Consider the following 21,442-nt stretch of genomic DNA (forward strand, 5'->3'; position numbering starts at 1 on the left):
TTTTCTTGATAGTGTCCTTTGGAGTACAAAAATTTTAAATTTTGCTGATGTGCAATTTATCTTTTTTTGTATTTTTTCAGCTTTTTTGAGGTATAATTGACAAAATTGTAAAATATTTAAAGTATAAATGATGATATGACATACATATACATTGTGAAAGAATTCCTCCCATTCAATTAATTAAAATATCTGTCACCTCACATATTCATCTCCTTTTGTGTGTGGGAGCATTTAAGTTCTACTCTTAGCAGATTTCAACTATAGTTATTAGCTATGGTCACCATGTAATACATTAGATCCTCAAACCTCATTCATCTTACAGATGAAAGTTTGTACCCTTTTACCAAACTCTCCTTATTTCCCCTACTCCCTAACCCTTGGAAACCACTTTTCCACTCTCTGTTTCCATGAGTCTGGATTTTTACTTCTTTTATTTATTTATTTTTTAAAGATCGGTCGGCACCTGAGCTAACAACTGCTTCCAATCTTTTTTTTTTTTTTTTCCTGCTTTATCTCCCCAAATCCCCCTGGTACATAGTTGTATATCTTAGTTGCAGGTCCTTCTAGGATTTCCTTCTTTCTCATGGTTAAATAATATGCTATTGTATATATAGACCACATCTTCTTTATCCACTCATCCATTGATGGACACTTAGATTTGTTTCCATGTCTTGGCTATTGGGAATAATGCTGCAATGAACATGGGAGAGCAGATACCTCTTTGAGATCCTGTTGTCATTTCCTTTGGCTACATACTCAAAAGTGCCATTGCTGGAAGATATCGTAGTTCTATTTTTAATTTCTTGAGGAACCTCCATACTGTTTCCCATAGTGGCTGTGCCAAATTACACATCCAGCAACAGTGCACAAGGGTCACTTTTCTCCACAGCCTCACCAACGGTTGTTGTCTCTTGTCTTTTTGATGACAGCGATTCCAACAGGTGTGAGGTGATATCTCATTGTGGTTTTGATTTACATTTCCCTGAGGAGTAGTGATGTTGAGCACCTTTTCATGTACCTGTTCAGCATTTGTATGCCTTCTTTAGAAAAATGTCTGTTCAGGTCCTCTGCCCATTTTTTAGTCAGATTCTTCGCTTTTTGCTATTGAGTTGTGTGAATTCTTTACATATTTTGGATAATAAACTCTTATCAGGTATATGATTGCAAATATTTCCTCCCATTCTGTAGGTTGCCTTTTCATTTTGTTGATGGTTTCCTTTGCTGTGCAGAAGCTATTTAGTTTGCTGAAGTTACACTTGTCTGTTTTTGTTTTCATTGCTTTTGCTTTTGCTGTCAAGTTCAAAAAAATCCTTGCCGAGAACAATGTCAAGGAGCTTACCTCTATGTTTTCTTTGAGAAGTTTTAAGGTTTCAGGTCTTACATTCAAGTCTTTAATCCATTTGAGTCTAATTTTGTATACGGTGTAAGATAGGAGTCCAGTTTCACTCTTTTGCACCTGGCTGTCCAATATTAGGGATTGCATTGAATCTGTAAGTTTCTTACAGTAGTATGGACGTTTTAACCATATTAATTCTACCAATTCAGGAACATGGAATATACTTCCATTTATTTGTGTCTTCTTCAATTTCTTTCCTTGATGTCTTATAGCTTTCAGTGTACAGATCTTTCACCTGCTTGGGTAAATTTATTCCTAAGTATTTTATTTTATTGATGCAATCGTAAATGGGATTTTCTTAATTTCTCTTTCTTATAATTTGTTGTTAGTGTATAGAAACATAACTGATTTTTTAATATTGACTTTGTATCTTGCAGCTTTACTTAATTTATTTATTAGTTCTAAGAGTTTTTTGGTGGAGTCTAGATAGATTCTATCTTTTCTTTTGTGGTTTATGCTTTTTGTGTCATATCTAGAAGCTATTGCCTAATCTAAGGTCAAGAAGATTTATATACATGTTTTCTTCTAGGACTTTTAAAGTTTTGGCTCTTACATTTAGACCTTTGATCCATTTTGAGTTGATTTTTATATATAGGATGAGGCGGGTTCTAATTTTTTGGCATACAATTATTTCTAGCATTCCCTTATAAACTTTTGTGTTTCTGAAAGGGTGGAAGTAATGTGTCCTCTTTTATTCTTGACTTTAATAATTTGAATCTCTTCTCTCTTTTTTCTTAGTCTGTCTTGCCAAAGAATTGTAGATTTTGTTGATTTTTTACAAAGAATCAACCTTTAGTTTTGTTGAAGTTCTGTATTGTTATTTTCTATGTTCTTTTTCATTAATTTCTGTTCCAGTTTTATTTCCTTCCTTTTGATTGCTTTTGTTTTAGTTTGCCATATTTTCTCTAATTTCTTAAAGGAAATAGTTAGGTGGTTGTTTTGAAACAGGTTTTCTTTAATACAGATATTACAGCTATATCTTTCCCTGTACGTACTCGTTTAGCTGAACCCCATAAGTGTTTGTATGTTGTGTATTTGTTTTGTTCATCTGCAAGTATTTTCTAATTTTCCTTCAATTTCTCTTTTCACCTATTGGTTATTTGAGAACATGTTATTTCCACATATTTGTGGTTCCCGCAAACTTCCTTGTGTTACTGATTTCTAATTTCATTCCATTGTAGTCAGAGAAACTGTTTTGTATGTTTCAATCTTTTAAAATGTATTGAGATTTGTTTTATGGATTGTTCCATGTGCAGTAGAGAAGAATGTTCATTATACTATTGTTGGGTGGAAAGTTCCATAAATGTTTCTTAGGTCTAGTTCATTTACAGTGTTGTTCAAGTATTCTGTATCCTTCTTGGTTCTCTGCCTGGTTTTTCTATCCATTATTGAATTCTGATGTATTGAAGATTCCAACTGTTATTGTTGAATTGTTTATTTATCCTTTAATTCTGTCAATTTTTCTTCATGTATTATGAGACTCTGTTCTTAGGTGAAAACATGGTAATGATTGTTATGTCTTCCTAAGGAATTGATACCTTTATTATTATAAAAAGTTTTTCTGTGTTTCTACTATCAAGTTTTATATTACAGTCTACTTTGTCTGATATTAATATAGCTACTCCAACATTATTTTGGATATTGTTTGCATCGTATGTCTTTTTTTAATTGTTGTAAAGCACGTATAGCATAAAATTTACCATCTTAAACATTTTTAGGAGTACAGCTCAGTATTAAGTATATTCACATTGTTGTGCAACCATTTACTAAAACTTTTTGATCTTGCAAAACTGAAACTCTAACCTGTGTAAAACTCTCTATATCCTCCTCCCCCTAGCCCGTAGCAAACACAGTTCTACTTTCCATCTCTATGAATTTGACTCCTTTACGTACATCATATAACAAGAACCCTACAGTATTTGTCTATCTGTGACAGGCTTATTTCACTTAGCATAATTTCCTTAAGTTTCATCTATGTTGTAGCAAGTGTGATAATTTCTTTACTTATAAGGCTAAAAGATATTCCATTGTATGACATGCCACATTTTGTTTATAAATTTATTCCAATGGACTTGGGTTGCTTCTACCTTTTAGCTATTGTGAATAATCCTGCTATGAACATGGATGTGTGAATGTCTGTGTGTGTTCCTGCTTTCAATTATTTGGAGTATGTATTTAGAAGTAGAATTGCTGGGTCATATGGTAATTCTATTTTTAATTTTTTGAGGGAATGCTATATTGTTTTCCGTAGTGCCTACACCTTTTGATATTCTGAACAACAGTGCACAGGGATTCCAATTTTTCCATGTCCTTGCCAACATTTTTTATTTTATTTTTTTACAACAGCCAATTCTTGCCCTATGCAAGAGTGTGTAAACTCCAAGATGTGCACATCATGAACATTATTGTACAAAAACAGATTGAAACACAAAAGAAAGAGTAGAACTGTGAAAATTGTACATTGAAATTATGACTTACAAAATTTTAACAAAATTCTAAAACATATAAATTGGTACACTTAGGATTTGAAAAGGTAAAATTGTATGGCATAAATTTAAAAATATTTATGACAAATGCTATCACTGAATTTAAAAGACAAAAGAACATGAATGTGATATGAACTATTATAAAAGAAACAAAGTACACAGTTTTCTGATGTATTTGTAACTTACAAGAGCAAAGTTAAATGTACAGAATATTAAATTATGATGTTAGGAATGCACTGGAGAAATTCTTCCAGAGTGTAAATGAAAAGACCATTTAATTTATGAGTATGAGAATGGTAGATAATACAGAGAATGAGAGGCAGATTAAAAATTCAAAGTTCTTCCGAAGGGGGAGGGATGGGGAACATCAAAAAAATGAAACAAAACTCTAAGAGTAAGAAAGAGAAACTTTGATCCCAGGTTGTGGTCCAACTTGTGAGAGTTTAGAAGTCATCACTCACATCCTCACAACAAAAAACTAGATGAACAAACTAAAAATAAACATCTCTCCTTAGATCTGTCAGATAACTGAGGTCACAGGAAAACTTCTGCCCGTGCAACCAGAGAGACAGTCAGGTGGATACAGAGCATCACCATTCACCAGGAGCAGGAGCCTAGGAACAAAGCCCCAGCTGGAGCAAGTATAAGGAGGAGTACTTAAACTGTAATTGATGAATTGCTGGAAATTCAGTGTGAGCTAGCTTGAGAGTTAAAAATATCAAGCAGACCCAATTTCAGGGGCCCTGTACCTTGTGTGAGTTTTACCTCTGGGAAACTCATGAAGTTCTCACTGTTTTGGAGAAAAATCTCTGTGCTTTCAAGGGGGAGGATAAGAGTAATCATTTTTGAAATATGTCCAGAGGTCTCTGTTCTCATAAATGGGAAAATATTTTACCAGACTCTAATCGACTGAAGTTTTACCAATACCTAACAAACCTGGGAGAAGGGAAACACCTGACTCCAGTCCCCTCTAGCCTTCAATGTGGGGAAGGGAAGTACCTAACTCAGAATCACTGTACGACTGAGCCCTAATTATAAGATTATAGAACACTTCCCCTCCCCGACTACTTACCGCACATCAGTAGGGCTCTTGTATAATAACAGAGAATCACAGCTAAAAGAACTCAAGCCTCAGATCCTATTTATAAAGTACTCTCTAAGGAAACTAAAAGACAACAGGGGATATAAAAACAGACACTTAAGGAAATTTAGCCTCTGACACCAGAGCTACAGAAAACAGTAAATGCAACCTAACTCCTAGCCAGATAAACATAAAACCTCACACTAAACACACATCTATTGAATTCTTTTAATCTGATATATCATGTCCAGCTTTCAACAAAAGGTTATAAGGCACATTAAAAGACAATAAAACACATTCTCTAGAGACAAAACAAACTTCAAAACTATACTTAGATATGGCAAAGAACTCATAAATATTAGATTGAGGATTTAAAATAATTATGATTGATATGCTAAGGACTCTACTGAGAAAAGTGGACAATATGCAAGAATAGAAGGGTAATGTGAGCAGAGAAATGGAAACTATAAGAATGAGAAAATGTTCAAAATAAAGAACACTGTAATACAAGTGAAGAATGCCTTTGATGAGCTCATCAGTTGACTGGATAGTTGATGAGGAAAGAATCAGTGAACTTGCCAGTACGTTGATAGAAACTTTCAAAACTAAAATGTAAAGACAGAAAAGAATGAAGAGAATAGAATGGAATATCAAATTGCTGTGGGATAGTTCAAAACATGTAGCATATGCATAACAGTCATACCAGAGAAGAAAGAAACTGAGAAAGAATAGAAGAAATATTTGAAGTAATAATTACAGATTTTTTTTGAAATTTATGACAAATAAGAAAGCACGGATTCAAGAAGCTTAGAGAATACCAAATATGATAAGTACCAAAAAAGTCTACACCTAGTCATATGATCTTCAAATTGCAGAAAATCAAAGACAAAGAGAAAATCTTCAAAGAAGCCAGGATAGGTGGCAGGTAACTTTGCTGCAGAGCAACAAGGATAAGAATTACATTGGGGGCCGGCCTGTGGCTCAGTGGTTAAGTGCATACATTCTGCTTTGGCGGCCTGGGGTTCGCCGGTTCAGATCCTGGGTGTGGACACGGCACTGCTTGGCAAGCCATGCTGTGGTTGGCGTCCCACATATAAAGAAGAGGAAGATGGGCAAGGATGTTAGCTCAGGGCCAGTCTTCCTCAGCAAAAAGAGGAGGATTGATGGCAGATGTTAGCTCAGGGCTAATCTTCCTCAAAAAAAGAAGAAAAAGAATTACATTGGACTTCTCATCAGAAATCAAGTAAGAAAGAAGAGAGGGAGTAAAATACCTAAAGTGTTCAAATAAAGATAACCACTTATGTAGAATTCTGGATCCAGTGAAATTATCCCTCAAAAATGAAGGAGAGATAAAAACTTTCTTAGACAAAGAAAAATGGAGGGGATTTATTGCCCATAGACCAGTCTTGCAAGAAATCTTTAAAGAAATTCTTCAGAAGGAAGGGAAAGGTATAGGTCAGAAACACAGATCTACATAAACAAAAGAACTTAGAGAAGGAATACATGAAGATAAAAGAAAATCTTTTATATTTCTTATTCTTAGTTGATCTCTTAAGCGACAGTTTGTTTAAAATAGCGACAATGCAGTCAGCTATTAAAGCTTATGGCTAAATGAAATGAGTAGCAGCAATATTATAAGCGATAGGAAGGAAGAATTGGGGATACTCTGTTTTAAGGTATTTCTTGTTTATTTTTATTTGAAAGTCAACTTGGAATAGTTGTAAATGTATATTGTGTACTCTAGAATAATTACTAAAAATTTTTAAAAACAAGTATAACTGATATGTTAAGATAGGAGAGAAAATGGAATTAAAAAAATGCTCAACTAAAACCAGAGATGGTAGAAATAGAGTAGAAGATGAAAGGGAGAAAAATACGAGGGCAATGAATAGAAAACTGTTACAAATATAGCTGATATTAATCCAATTATATCAAGAATCACTTTAAATGTAATAGTCTAAATATACCAATTAAAAGGCAGATTATCAGAGTGGATGAAAAAACAAGATCCAACTACATGTTGTCTAAAGAACCCCAGTTTAAGTATAAAGACTCAGAGAGATGAAAAGTAAAGGTGGGGAGAAAGATACACCATGATAACACTAATTAATAGAAAGCTGGAGTAGCCACATTAATGTCAAACAAAGCAGACTTTAGAGTAAGGAGGATTTTTAGGGATAAAGTGAGACTTTACATAATGATAAAGGGATCAATTCTCCAAAAAGATTTAATAACCCTCATGTGTATAAACCTAACAACAGTGTGTCAAAATATGTGAGGTAAAAACTGATAGAACTGCAAGGAGAAATATTTGGATCCACTATTATAGTTGGAGACTTCAACATTCCTCTATAAGTAATTGATGGATCTGGCAGGCAGAAAATGAGCAAAGATCTAGTTGAACTAAACACCACCATTAATCAACTAGATCTGATTGACATTTATAGAATACTTTGTCTAACAGTAGCAGAATACATATTCTTAGAAAGCTCGCATGGAACATTCATAAAGATAGACCACATTCTAGGCCATAAAACACGCCTTAGAAATTTAAAAATGAGGAAATCATACAAAGTATGGTCTCAGGTTACAACAAAATTAAACTAGAAATAAAAGAAAGATAGCTGGAAAATCCCAAAATATTTGGATATTAAATGGCATACTGATTAACACATGAGTCCAAGAATAAGTTGGATTTCATTAGAAAAAAATTCTGCTCTGTGAAAGGTACTTTTAAGGGAATGAAAAAATAAGCCACAGATTGGGAGAAAATATTTGCAAAACATATAACTGATAAAAGACTTGTATGCGAAAGATACAAATAACAAAACAATAAGAAAACAAATAATCCAATTAGAATATGGTAAAAAGATCTGGACAGACAATTCACCAAAGTGGATGTTCAGATAGTTCACCAAAGTGGATGTTCAGATAACATATAAAAAGGTGTGCAACATCATACGTCATGAGGAAATTGCAAATTTAAACAACAAATATATACAACTACACATCTATTAAAATGACAAAATCGAAAATCCCGACAATACCAAATGCTGGTAAGGATGTAGAGTAGCACGAACTCTTCTTCATCAGGAATGCAGAATGGTGCGGCCCCTGTGGAAGACAGTTTGCCAGTTTCTTACAAAACGAAACATCGTCTTACCATACAATCTAGCAATAGTGCTCCTAGGTATATATCCAAATGATTTCAAAACTTATGTCCACAAAAAAACCCTGTAGATTAATGCTTGCAGTAGCTTTATTAATAATTGCCCAAAATTGGAAGCAATCAAGATGCCCTTCCATAGTTGAATGAATAAATATACTGTAGTACATCAAACAATGTAATACTATTCAGAGATAAAAAGAAATGAGCTATTAAGCTATTTAAAGACATTGAGGAACCTAAATGCATACCACTCAGTGACAGAGGCCAATCTGAAAAGACTACATACTGTCTGATTCCAACTCTGCGACATTCTGGAAAAGGTAGCGCTGCCGGGGAGGAGCAGGGGAGAGATGAATAAGCAGAACACAGAGGATTTTGAAGACAGTGAAACTATTCTGTATGATACTGTGGATATATGACGTTATGAATTTGACAAAACTTGTACAATGTTCAACACAAGATGTGAAGCATTATGTAAAGTACAGAATTTAGTTAATAAAAGTATCAATATTTTTTCAATAGTACCGCACTAATGCAAGATGTTGATAACGGGTGACTCTGGATGAGGCAGTGTACTTACTAAAACTCTGTATACTTTCTGTTCAACTTCCCATAAATCTAAACTGTTCTGAATATTAAAGTCTATCGATTCAAACATAATTGTCTCCTCTCTTCCTTTTTAATATTGTTCTTTTATCTTTTCTACATAAGCGTCATAGAATTAAAAGCGGTAGACATATCAGTGCAGGGTGGAGGTGTTAGAAGTGGTTCTGTAGTTAATTCAGGGCCAGCTGTATCTTGTGGGATTCAGTTTTATCATCTATGAAATGGAAGTGGTGAATTTTTTTTAAATAACTGCTGTGCATTTCTGCCATTAAAAGAAAACAGAATGAAGTCCTGATGCATGCTATAACACGGGTGAGCTCGCTAAGTGAAAAGTGAAACATGCTAAGTGAAAGAAACAGATACAAAAGGCCACATATTATACCATTTGATTTATGCGAACTATCCAGAGTAGGCAAACCCTTAGAGACAGAAAGCAGATTAGTGGTTGCGGGCAGGGTGGGGAGGGGAATAGGGACAGAGAAAGAAAGAGTGACTAATTAATAGATGTGGGATTTCCTTTTGGGGTATTGAAAATGTCCTGGAACTATATAGCAATGATAGTCGCACAACGTTGCAAATGCATTTAACACTGTTTTATACCTTAAGATGGCTAAAATGACAAATTTTGTATTATGTGTATTTTGTCACCATGAAAAAACAAAAAGGGGAATACAAAAAAAAGTTACTGAGTGAAATTTTTCCAGAAGCAGTGGTTCAAAACAAAGCCTGATGTTATATATTGGAATAATTCATAAAATTCTAGTATTCCAGGCAAGATTGTTGAAAAAGATCCACACTGATATATGCCTTGTAAAACCTCTAAAAATACACTGATAAAGAAAATTCCTAACAGTGACTGAATGGAAAAAAATATTTTCTGTAAAGTAGCAAGGATCAGGCTGAAGTAAATATCTTGCTAAACAAAATTTAGAAAAAAAATTTGAGGGAGTAATATTTACAAGGTTTAGATAGAGAAAACAAAATGAAGTGGGGAAATGGAAATTTTACACAAAGCCAAGTTTTCTTACATTGTTTACTTGTTACCACGTGTATATATTACTATAATAAAAATATTAATGGCCATTAAATGACTGTATTTACTGGCTTTCTTTTTTGAGAGATGATAATTGCCTCTGTAGCAGTCATGATTTCTCAGCAAGTCTTTCTTTATATTATTTTCCACTTACGATATAGCAGTTTTCCATTCTGAAGTGTTCTTAAGAATCTTTATAGTCAACACAATTTTATTTACATAAAAATGGGTAGAGATGAGAAAATGGAAAAAAAATCAAAATGTTAAATGTGGTCACATTTGGGTAGTTTACAGTTTTCCATGATGAGTGTGTATTAACGTTAAAATTAGAAATAAAACAACAGTATTTTTAAATTTAAGTAGACACAATTTTGTATACTCCTCCCCCTGCGCTCACATAGCACAGCCACACTTGAAGGATAAACACCAGAATGTTAATGGTAGAAATCCCTGCAGCCTGAATTAATTAATTCCGTTAGACAAACTGCAATGAACTTCCTATTGATGAGCCAGATTTAAGAAGTGGGTGATATTTGTCTGGGAAGTCAAATGTTCAGGACCTTACTGCTCTTCTCTTCGCAGAGAGGACGTGGAACTGTCTTTTGCTGGCGCAGCAGGCATTCGCATTGGCTACTGTCCCCAGCAGGATGCCCTGGACGAGCTCCTGACTGGTTGGGAACACCTCGATTATTACTGCAGCCTACGCGGGATTCCAAAGTCATGCATCTCTGAGGTAAGGCCCCCTGGGGTTTTCCAGAAAAAGAGACCCACTGAGGAATGCTTGACCAACTCCTGCGGTCCCAGCTCAGCTCTGTCACCACATGAGGAGAAGGACCCACAGTAATAGATAGACATACCTGAAAGATATTTCCAATGTTATTATCCTGAAGGAAACACAATAAAACATGTTTGTGTTCTATTTGTACGACATGTTTGAAATAGATCTGTGCGAGGAAGTCATGTGGTAGGAGGGAAAGCATAGCATCATTTGCAGCTTTGTTTCTCCTCACTTTGTCTCCTCTCCAAGTGCTGCTCACATTTACCAGGTTGGTCCTTTGTATTCAGGAACAAACATCATAGACTTTGTATCCCCAGGACCTGCAGGGAAGGATTCAAACTATGGGTGGAATTTGGTTGCTTTTTATCGGAAAGGATGACTTCCTGGTGAGTGGTTGGACAGCTGCCTGCCTGGGCTCCTTCCTGGGTGGGCTTAGGAGGATAGAAAAGTGGCGGAAGCTGCAGACCACCCTGGTGCCTTCCACTCCCATCACTGTCTGTGAGAGGAGGGAGAGGTGGATGCAAGAGGCAGCTGCCATTCTCCCTGTTGCGACAGCCTTGACCGACAGCTCAGAGGACATTCCACATGGAAAGCCATTGGAATGGCGGGTGCTTAAGGCACAATTTTACCTTTTCTGCACTTCATTGAAGAGAGTCTGGGGTGCTCCTTGCATTTCTGGATTCTGAAATAGGAGCTTATGTGATGTATTTTCAATGAGATTCTGCAGGAGATGGAGAATCCTAGGATTCACAGGAGACAAAACCAACAGCCATTGCCTTCCCTAGAACACGAAAATTCATTCTCTGTGTTGTCATGTAATGCTTCAGCCCTCATTTCTTATTTATGCTCTGTAACTTTAAGTGAAACTAGAACAGAATCTCTGCACATCCTTGGAGGGATCTCAGTCCTTTCACCGCTCACCCACCTCCCGTCTTAATAAAGCAAAGATAACAGGAGCGCTGCTTATTGCAGTTAAACAGCTATTGAAATCCAGGACTAATCGCTGGCTCAGTCTTTAATAGGTGTTTATCTCTGTCAGCTCCCCCTCGTTAGTTTTTGATTAAAGAGGCAGATGCTTGGCAAATAGCATAAGCTGGCCCCTTTCTTGGCCCTGGGGGAAATGTGCCCTTTGAAAAAGTTCTTGTTAATATAGGAAGGCTTGATGCTTCCTGTCATCCAGGACAATTGCCTTCTGACTCTCAGCTGTCTTGAAGACTCTTTTCCCTGAGCTCCTCCACTAAGAAAAGTTATTTTAATGGTTGCCGATTAGGAACTGGCTTCATTGCGTTCATGAAGCTGCAACTGATTTTGCAGACAGGATTGCTACTTGCTCAGAGGTTTCTAAGATGTCAGCACACTTTCTCATGTGTTCTCAGAGGGGTGAGCCCTCTTTACAGCAAATTTCCCTTTGCTGTAAGTGTTAGAAATGTTTGAAATATAAACCAGGAGTGTCTATTCTAACATGCTTATCGCAAGGTGACCAGAAGGGATTATTATAAAATAACAGAAAGCAATGGTTTTTGCTATTTCAGTATTTGTTCTCAGTCAGGCACTGTTCTAAGTATTTGACAGCAACCATATGAGGTAAATAAAATGTTTAGTCCCTATTTAGAAATGGGGAAGCTGAGACAGGTAGAATAGCAAACCCACCCAAGTCACAAGGCTAGAATGTGGTGGGGTTTTGTTTGAAATCAGATGAACCAGCTCCAGTTAAGATGTTCTTGCTGAGGACACTCTCCTGAGGCTTAGAATATTCAGATTTCTCGCTGTGTAAGATGGGATTTCTAGTGTCATGAACAGCTCAGTCTTATTTCCTATGCCCCTTTAGTGACTGAAGAAATGGAAACTGTGTGGGGTTATGACGAGGCTCCTCTGACAAGGAGCTCCTCTTGTCCACCCTCCTTAGGACTGGAGTTGGGCCCTGGGTGTGCGCCTCACCTCCCACCCTTCAGAAGTCATGGATGTGGTAGGGATTTTTTTCTGGAGAATCTGCTGCTCATACCAGTTCTCTTCTCTAGGCTGCCATCTGTTTTCATTGTGACATGGGCAGCCACAGTTGTCCCCTCTATGATTCTAGAAGGAGATCCGCTTGTGCTTGAGGGGCAGGTCCTTCCCAACAGCCTCACAGCCCCCTGCCTCCCTCCCCCCTCAGCACCCTGCCCTGCACTATGCCCCATCTGCACTCCAGGGTCCCAGCCAGCCAGTCGTTTCTATGTGTAGGCACATTGCTTCCTCTCCAAACCTTCCAAAATTCCAAACAAGTGAGAAAAAGATGCCTTTCTTCATTTGGCTTGAATTTAGGTTCGGCAGGTTAATGCAATGATTTTCAATTTTTCTGCATTATCCACACAACATAGTATTGTACAATGACTGTATTTGAGCCTGAATTCAACTAACTTGGCCAAAAAATCATATCAAGTTATAGTAAAACTTTTCCGGAGACAGGGGTGACATGTTCTGGGATGTTAGAGAAATGTGTAAGATAGGTTAAGGGTTAGCACCATCCCCAAACCAGCAAACCCCACTGCCAATGAGTGTGAGCCTAGGATTTCTGTGTTTCAGTTCTCCCCAGCATAGAAGATGTAGGGCCCTTATCCATCTTATTGTTTTGAAGACTTGCAAATAAATACCAGGGAGATCCATACCATGTCTTATTTCTTCTGATCTTCCCTACAGACATGATTTTTATCCTAAGTTTTCATCTGTTCACAGTCAGTTTTTCTGGAAGGAGCTAGAAGTTACGACAAGAAAGAATTTCCAGGAGGAAATAGATGGAGGGTCAGAAGAAAGACATTTCTGCCTTATATCCTTGGCTCCTTTTTCCTACTAACTCTTCAGTTTCATCTTTAATCTTACATAAAATGTTGACGTGGCCGTCATGTGTATTAGTGAGAAAACTTTGGCTTTGGAACCAAGTGGATGTGTATGTGAATCTCTAGGCAATTTGTTTTGGTTCAGGATATTTACAAAAATCCTCCAATGTGTTGAATATGATGAGGCACTGGGCGTATAAACATGAATGAATCCCAAACTCTTGCCTTAAGTGCAGTACAAGTTTTAGAACTTTATGGGAGAAAAATACGTAATAGCAGAGAGAGATTTCATTAACTTGTGACATTTGGGGTTTAGACAGTATTTTGCCAACGGCAATTGCTAAGGCATTAGGTTTGCCATTATTTTGACAAGAGGCCTGAGTGTAGGAAAGACGGCAACAAAATACTTATTTGACCGTTTTCAGTTGTTTTCTGAAAACATGACATTCAGAAAGGATTAGACCAAACCAAAACATTTGTTCCTGTATTTTCTGGACTCCTTCCTATGGTCCAGGGGAGGATTTGCAGGCTGCAACATTTAGCCTTTTGTGAAACTGGGAAAACATGACATATGATTCCTCTTTCATAAAAAACAAGCAATCATGGTTCAGCAAGTTTATGCAAAAGTTCTCTTATCCTTCTGAAGTGCCTTTCTACAGAATTGGTGCTTTTATTATTATTTTTATTTCATTTTTCTTTTTCTCGGCTTTTATTTACATATTGCTAGTCTTTGAATAAGGTGGATGGGTGTGAAATGAAAATTTCTTTCTGATACACACATGCTATATTTTCAACCTTTTATAGTCATTTTTATGGACCTAAAAATAACCCAAAATGTCATTTTCTCAAAGTGTCACTTTTGCTGGCCCCACAGCTGTTAGTGATTACCTTGCAGAAAGTGTGAACTTCCTAGCAGAGTCTGCCATTTTCGTGGGTTCCTCCTCTTCCAGGAATCCTCGTTTGCCCTCTCCCTTCATCTTTCTTGTGAACGTTCACCAGTCACCAGTCGACTTATCTTATTCTTCTGAAAGACCCTCTCTGACAAGAACAATGGCCACAGTCTATCATCTGCCTAATTCTTGAAAGGCAGCCATTGTGTCTCTTTACCCATCCTCTAGCGCTGCCATTAGTACTTTTGTTTGTTTGCTTGTTTTGAATCAATTGTTTTGTTTGAACAATTGTTTATTTATTTTAATACGTTTTTGCTTACTTTATGTCAACTGAAATAATTGGACTAAATGGAGCCGTGGAAATGGGTGGTTTGTATAAGCCAATCTGGGAAAAACAATGTTATTATTTTCAATAAGAACAAACTACCGACCCCTCAAGATGATGTTCTTTGGCAGATCCCAGGAGATTCAGGATTACCTTCATTACTCTTTTGGGCCTTAAAATCTGCATTTCCCTGCCTTATATTACTTGACAACTAGACCAGTCCTTGTAATTCTTAATTCTTTCTTTGTTATTTTGAGGCTGCACAAATAAAGCAACAGACCAGTTTATGATGAGGGTTTTTATTAGGAGGCATAAGTATTATCCTAATATTTTCAAAGCTTCTTAATATTTCATCATTGTAATTATCACTATTATTTTATCCCAACTTTTATGCATTTATCTGAAAAAGTATATACGTTATTTTAAACTATGTTTTATTGAGTTATTTAGTATGCAGAATCATTAGTCCATCTCCATGATCCTACAGAGTCTTTCCTACTTCTCGTATATTTAAATTAAGATATGATCTGGACCAGTTGGATTATATGATGAAATCTAAAAACCAAATCTATATTATTACCTTTCTAGTCACAAGAGTTAAATAAAACTGTTTACAAAACTTTTAAATTATGCAGAGTTGGGAACAAAGAAGTCACCCAATCTTGGTCCCCAGAGGAACCAGCCCACACAGTAGACAGAACAGGAAACAGATAAAATATAGCATGGTGCAAATTACAGAGAGGCGTGCTGAGTGGAAGTGTGTATAGATACAGATCATACACTGAAGGGGACAGTTATTTCTGCAGAAGAGAGATAAAGAAATGAGCTGTGCCTCTGAGGATGCATGAAAAAATGGCGCGTTGAAAGGTGGAGGAGGAAAAAGAAGGTGTGAACATGCCCCGGGTACTTGGGGAGAGTCAGAATGTCCCTGGGGCCGAGGGCGTTGTGTTTGGTGCCGTGCAGTCATCATCCTCATGACTTGGTAAAACCGTTCCCAACAGCCACACATAAGAAACACTTTCCTCTTCTTTCCCCACCCCCGGTTGTTTTATAAACCAAACTCTGAGTGTGCAGTCTCTAGTGGCTTCTCACTGGAAAGGGGATCCCTCTTTCCTGTGTGAATACGGAAACTCCCTCCTGAATTCTCTGCTCCCTTGAAGTTCTCTCTCACTCTCTCTCTCTGTGCAAGGGTTTTTGTTCCTGTTCTGTTCCTCCTCAGTCCTCATCCTGACTCACCTGTCCCTGCTCACCTCAGTGTGGGTATTCCTCTGGGCCCACGCTTGACTCTATTGGTGGCCCATGCTGCTCTTCTGAGCTCCAGACCCAAGTATTCTGGCCAGCACTTGGATGACACACAGGCACAGAAAACCCAGCTTCGTCCAGGCGGAGCCCCCATCTGTGCATTCTCAATTGTCCCTGTGTTGTGAAGTGAAGGGAGGTATGTCAGGAGCCACCCTGGACTGCATGTGTGAGGTGGGAGCACAGGCCATGGAAGGAAGAGCCAGGTGTCTGGGGGGCCTCTTGGTGAATGGGGGTGCGTTCATGGAGAACTCTCTTCCAGGTTGCCGGGGACCTGGTGAGGCGCTTACACCTGGAAGCCCATGTGGACAAACTCGTGGCCACATACAGTGGGGGGACCAAGCGGAAGCTCTCTACAGCCCTGGCCCTGCTGGGGAAGCCTGACCTGCTTTTACTGGTGAGTTATAGAGATCTCAGTGATGTGCTGTTGTCTTCAAATAGAATGCTTTAACCCATCAGAGTTCCTCTGGGGAGTAAATTCAAAATTTGCAGCGTTAGTTCTCTGAACTAACTTCTTGTGCCCTAAGTCAACATTTCCAAACAGAATTTAAAATACCAATGAAATTCTACAGAAATAAAATTTTATCTTTTGATAGTCACTTTTATTTATCAAACTGAAGATTCGATAAAATTCTAGCATTAAAGGAATATCAGAATTCACCCGTAATCTGAAAACCAATATATTCTTCCATTAGCATGTTGCTTTTAAGTCTTTTTCTACCTGCAGATATATGATTGTCATAGCCGTGGTGACACTGTCCGCAGTGAATCTTGAGAGTGGGTGTTGGGGTGCAGGATGGATATAATGGAGAGGGGAGGGTGTTCAGCAAGAGAGTGGAGCACATTCAATGGCCTTGAGACCAAGCCATCTGCAGTCTACCTGGGAACTACAGTTAATTCTGTTTGTCTGGATGAAAGCATTAATTGGAGGTGTTGATTGTCAATAGAGCCAATATATTGACAATAGAGCCAATCGTCTTGCATATCGAAAATAGCTAAAAGTAATATCATTCAAACAATAAATAAAAGTCGCTGTTTGCATGCCATAGACTGGATTCTAATCGCTGGAGTGCATCCAGGCCTTCACACTTGTGGAGACTCTGAAGGGCATCGAAAAGTGTGGGAATCAGAATAAATTTTTTCTTCTTTTTTCTGTTCTTGTTCATTAAGTGGAAACAGAATTTCACTGGGGGAGTTAGAGGGGATTCAGAAGACCTGCATTGGAAGATGGCCCCATCATTTACTGGTTGTCTTCTGGAACCTGACTTGAATTTCCCTTTTACTTGATCTGTTTGCTTTTTGGCAAGTTCCAAAATCAAGGACTATTGCACAATTCCATATTCTGAAATCTTATAACAAAAGCAAACACGTGCTTAATTCTGCAGTTTGTAAATGACTTTTTCCTTACATGAGGAGACGGGGTTGTGTTAAAGAGTTCACAAGATATAACTGTTTGTTACCTTCAGCAGAATTTCCCTGTGCTAGGCCTCGCCTGGCGCATCTCCTAAGTTGGGATGTGGTCCTCTGCCCTGGAGCATGTCCCTGGCCCACCACAGACCCTCTCTCCTTCTTTGATGCATCCTTGCCCTTGACTTTTTGGTTGCTCAGGACTCGGGCATAACACTCAAGGCGTGGACTCAAGTCAACTACCAGGGTTCAGATTCCACTTCTGTGACTCCCCATGTGCAGCCTTGCATGTTCTATGCATGTTTCCTCTTTGCCTGAAAATGCTCCTGATTATAGTGTCTGTCTGTTGGAGCTGTTGAAAGCAGTCCATGAAATAATCCACATTAAGTATGTTGCCTCCAATAAGCTTTAGTGGCTGTGATGATGGTGAGTGTTCAGAGCATCTGGTTAAAGACATTCGTTGGGGAACTTTAGAGTTCTCTCCTGAGGGAAGACTAGTGGCTCTCACACAAGACATCAACGTGGGGATCAGGAAAACTTAGAATTATGCATCCAGCTCTCTCATCGAACAGTGCATGATCACACCTTCTGCTTATTTATTTTTATCCCTGTACACATACATCACTTGATTTGCAGGAAACACCAGGTGTTTTCTATTCAGTGTCATTTTTTATCCATTTCCCTTCTGTTTCTTTCTTTAGGGAAGTAGATGACCCTAAGCTTTTAAGAAAAATGTGTTTAGTTCTCCCTGACTATGAAAAGCACAGAGATGCATCATACAGTCTAGAAACATTTCTCTCAGAAGTGGCTTAAATAAGAGGTGCTTAAGTGTTTATTGAAGGAGAAAGCTTCAGGTTCCAAGAAAGTTCACTTTGCTTGATGTTGCCATATAAATGCGGCCTTTTTCTGCTCTCACATGTCTTCCTAGGGTATATCATTTTGAAATTTTATAGAGACTGAGGATGCATTTTGAAAATGTCGGCCTGCCTAACCGGATCACCAAGGGGCGCTCAGTTGATGTGAAGATGTACCCCGACTTTGCTGAGCGCAGTGTATGGTAGCTGCAGAGAGGTGCCTGCCAGAGCCAGAGCAGAGACTTCCTCTTGGCTGGGGCCTGGCCTCATATGGCAATACATACATTCCAATGTGCGTTCTCCTGATGCCCATCACTGTGTGTTTCTTTCATTCAGGACGAGCCCAGCTCTGGGATGGATCCCTGCTCTAAGCGGTACCTGTGGAAAACAATAATGAAGGAGGTTCGGGAAGGTTGTGCTGTAGTGCTGACCTCCCACAGGTGAGCTACGCCCCTCTCATGGCCATCCCCGGAGCCTCCAGGTCCAGGGATGGTGCCACCCACATTGTCCTTCATCTCTGCAGCCAGACTATCATGGTGATGTAATTGGTCATCCCCATTACACCAAAGCAGAGAGAGATTATGTGAGGTAACCAAAGCCACACAGCCAGGAGGTGGCAGAGCTCAAATCCAAACCTGGTGGTCTGTCACAGACCACACCCTTGCCTCTCCATTGTTACTGGAGAGCTGTATCCCTCCTCAGGTCTTCCTGAAGCCATATTTCAGCTCCTTTCTGTCCAAGGCCTGTTATGCTACCAGGAGAGTTAGCTGAAATGAAAACTTTAACAGGTTTCTGAATTTGGTCTCATATTTTCTTCCTCACAGAAGTAATCTTGTAATTAGTAATGTAAAATCATTGGCCTGTTTTTAACTTTATGCTATGCCATTCTAGGCCACACAGCAATAGGAATCTTAGATTTCATACAACACCCACATAGAAAGTGAACAATGTGATTTGACTAATAAAAGTTCTGAGATATAATGGAGATCAGGCTTTAAAGTTTAGACTTGTTTTTTTCCTCCATGTAAGTAAAATATGCTGTGAGTTAAATGTCACGAACTGTGAAGCATCTGAGGGTCTACCTTACTTGCAAGCTAACAAATGTGACTTGGAATGCTAGTTTCATGGGCACTGACAGAAGACAGGAGACTCCTGGCTCAGAGATGGAAGATTTTATTATTCACAGCAAGAGCTGTAGCCAGGTGTCAGCAAGGTTGCATTGGTTCCCTGAGACCCAGTTCCTACAGGGGTGATGCAGGCAGGCACAGATGGATACACAGGAAAGGAACACCAAACCTGAGGTTCCACCTCTTTATAGCAACTGACAAGCAAGCCAGCTCTGTGTTTGGGGGGATTTGTCACCTCATCCTTCAGGGATGCTCACGGCAAACACAACTTTGAGAAACAGCCCCGGTAAAGAACAGCCAGGCTCTTGCAGTCTGGGCATTCCTAGGGAGACATATAAGAGCCCATGGGACCCCTGGAGGAGCGTCTTCCAGTGTTGAGTAAATTATTGAGCCTGTGCTAGATTGAGTTGCCCACTCCTTGTTGCTAGGCATTAAATGACAAAGCTGCCCTATCATTTGAAATGGGAGATATCTGAAGGATCTCAGGAGGCTTTCCTGATGACTACAGCATTATCAGTGTATGTATAAATATTATTGGGTGCTGTGAATACACAATCTTGTCACACACAAATCTTAGAGCCAGTTCCTATAAGTGTTGGTGGCCACCCTGAAGGTCCACGCAAAGCCAACCTGTAAGGAAGGAGTGATATTATTCACACACATTGCTTCGTGCCAAAGTGGACTTTTCTTGGTCATCTTTGCTCTCTATACTCTTTTTTTGAACTCTTATTCACTGATGCATTGCCTGTAGCCCAACATTCCTGAATTTTCACTGCCAAATTAAACACTTCCATTTTTTAAAACAGTTTTTTGGGGGTATAATTTACACACCATATAACTAACTCACTTCAAGTGTACCCGTCTATGATTTTTTTTTAGTAAAATTGTAGACCTGAGCAACTGTCACCCTAATCCAGTGTAGGACATTTCTATCACCTTCAAAATTTCCTCATGCCTATTTTAAATTAATCCTTATTCAAAACCCCAGACTTTGTCTATATAAACTTGCGTTTTCTGGCTATTTCATATGAATGATATCATGTAATATGTAGTCTTTTATATCTGACTTCTTTCATTTATATTATTTTGAGGTTCATCCGTGTTGTAGCATATATATTAGTGTGCTTGTTTTCATTGTGGAACAATATTCTATTATGTAACCAGACCACATTTTGTTTATCCATTTACCTGTTGATGGCCGTTTGGGTTGTTTCCAGTGTGAGGCTGTTATATATCAGGTGCTATGAATAGTCATATAAATGTCTTTGTATGGATAGATGATTTTATTTCTCTTGGCTAGATTCTTAAGGGTCAAATTGCTGGTTGTATGGTAAGTTTGTGTTCAACACTTTAAGAAACTTCAGAATTGTTTTCTGAAGTGGCTTTATCATTTTAAATTCTCAGGAACACTGCTGAAGTTTCTAGTTTCTCCACACCCTTGTCAACACTGTCCGTTTTTATTATTGTAGCCCTCCTAGTGAAATGTGGTTTTAATTCACATTTTCCTAGTGAATGTGTCATCTCTGTGTCTTCTCACCTACTTTATTTCTCGTAAGAAGTTAGCCATTAATAATTGCGATGCTCCCTTGTACATGATGAGTTATTTTTTCTTGCTTCTGTCAAGATTTCTCTGGCTTTCAACAGTAACTTTGGTGTGTCTAGATATATGTCTCTTTTTACTTATCCTACCTGGGGCTCATTGTGTATAATAATGTGTAGATTAATGTTTTTGAATAAATGTGGGGAAATTTTGGCTATTATTTATTCCAATATTTTTTCTGGCTCTTTCTATCTCTCCTCTCCTTTTTCATTACACTGGTACTTTGTGTGTCTATGTTGAAACTTTTGATGGTGTCCCACACATCTGTGAATTTCCATCCATTTCTTTTCAATCTTATTTTTTTCTGGTCTCAGATTGGATAATTATTGATGTATCTTCAAGTTCATTGACTCTTTGTTCTACCATCTCAATCTGCTGATGGCTCTGCAGTGAATTTTTCATTTCATTTATTATATAATTCAACTAAAAGATTTCCTTTTATTTAATCATTTCCATCTCCTTTCAGAATCTCTATTTGTTGAATATTATTGCCATACTTTTCTTTAATTCTTTAAACCTAGTTTCCTTTAGTTCTTTGAACGTATTTGTAGTAGCTTTATTGGAGATTTTTTTCTTCT

General features: G+C 38.1%; 1 protein-coding gene across 1 annotated transcript in view; it reads left to right on the plus strand.

The window, feature by feature from the left end:
- Positions 1-21,442, plus strand: part of ABCA13 (ATP binding cassette subfamily A member 13) — a 408,916-nt gene that overhangs the window by 354,927 nt on the left and 32,547 nt on the right. The window contains exons 56-58 of the mRNA XM_001496546.5: positions 10,354-10,504; positions 16,139-16,273; positions 18,474-18,577. Coding sequence (XP_001496596.3) covers positions 10,354-10,504; positions 16,139-16,273; positions 18,474-18,577 — 390 coding nt within the window. The remainder of the gene's footprint in view (positions 1-10,353; positions 10,505-16,138; positions 16,274-18,473; positions 18,578-21,442) is intronic.

Source organism: Equus caballus, chromosome 4 (genome assembly GCF_041296265.1).
Source record: "Equus caballus isolate H_3958 breed thoroughbred chromosome 4, TB-T2T, whole genome shotgun sequence".
NCBI lineage: Eukaryota > Metazoa > Chordata > Mammalia > Perissodactyla > Equidae > Equus > Equus caballus.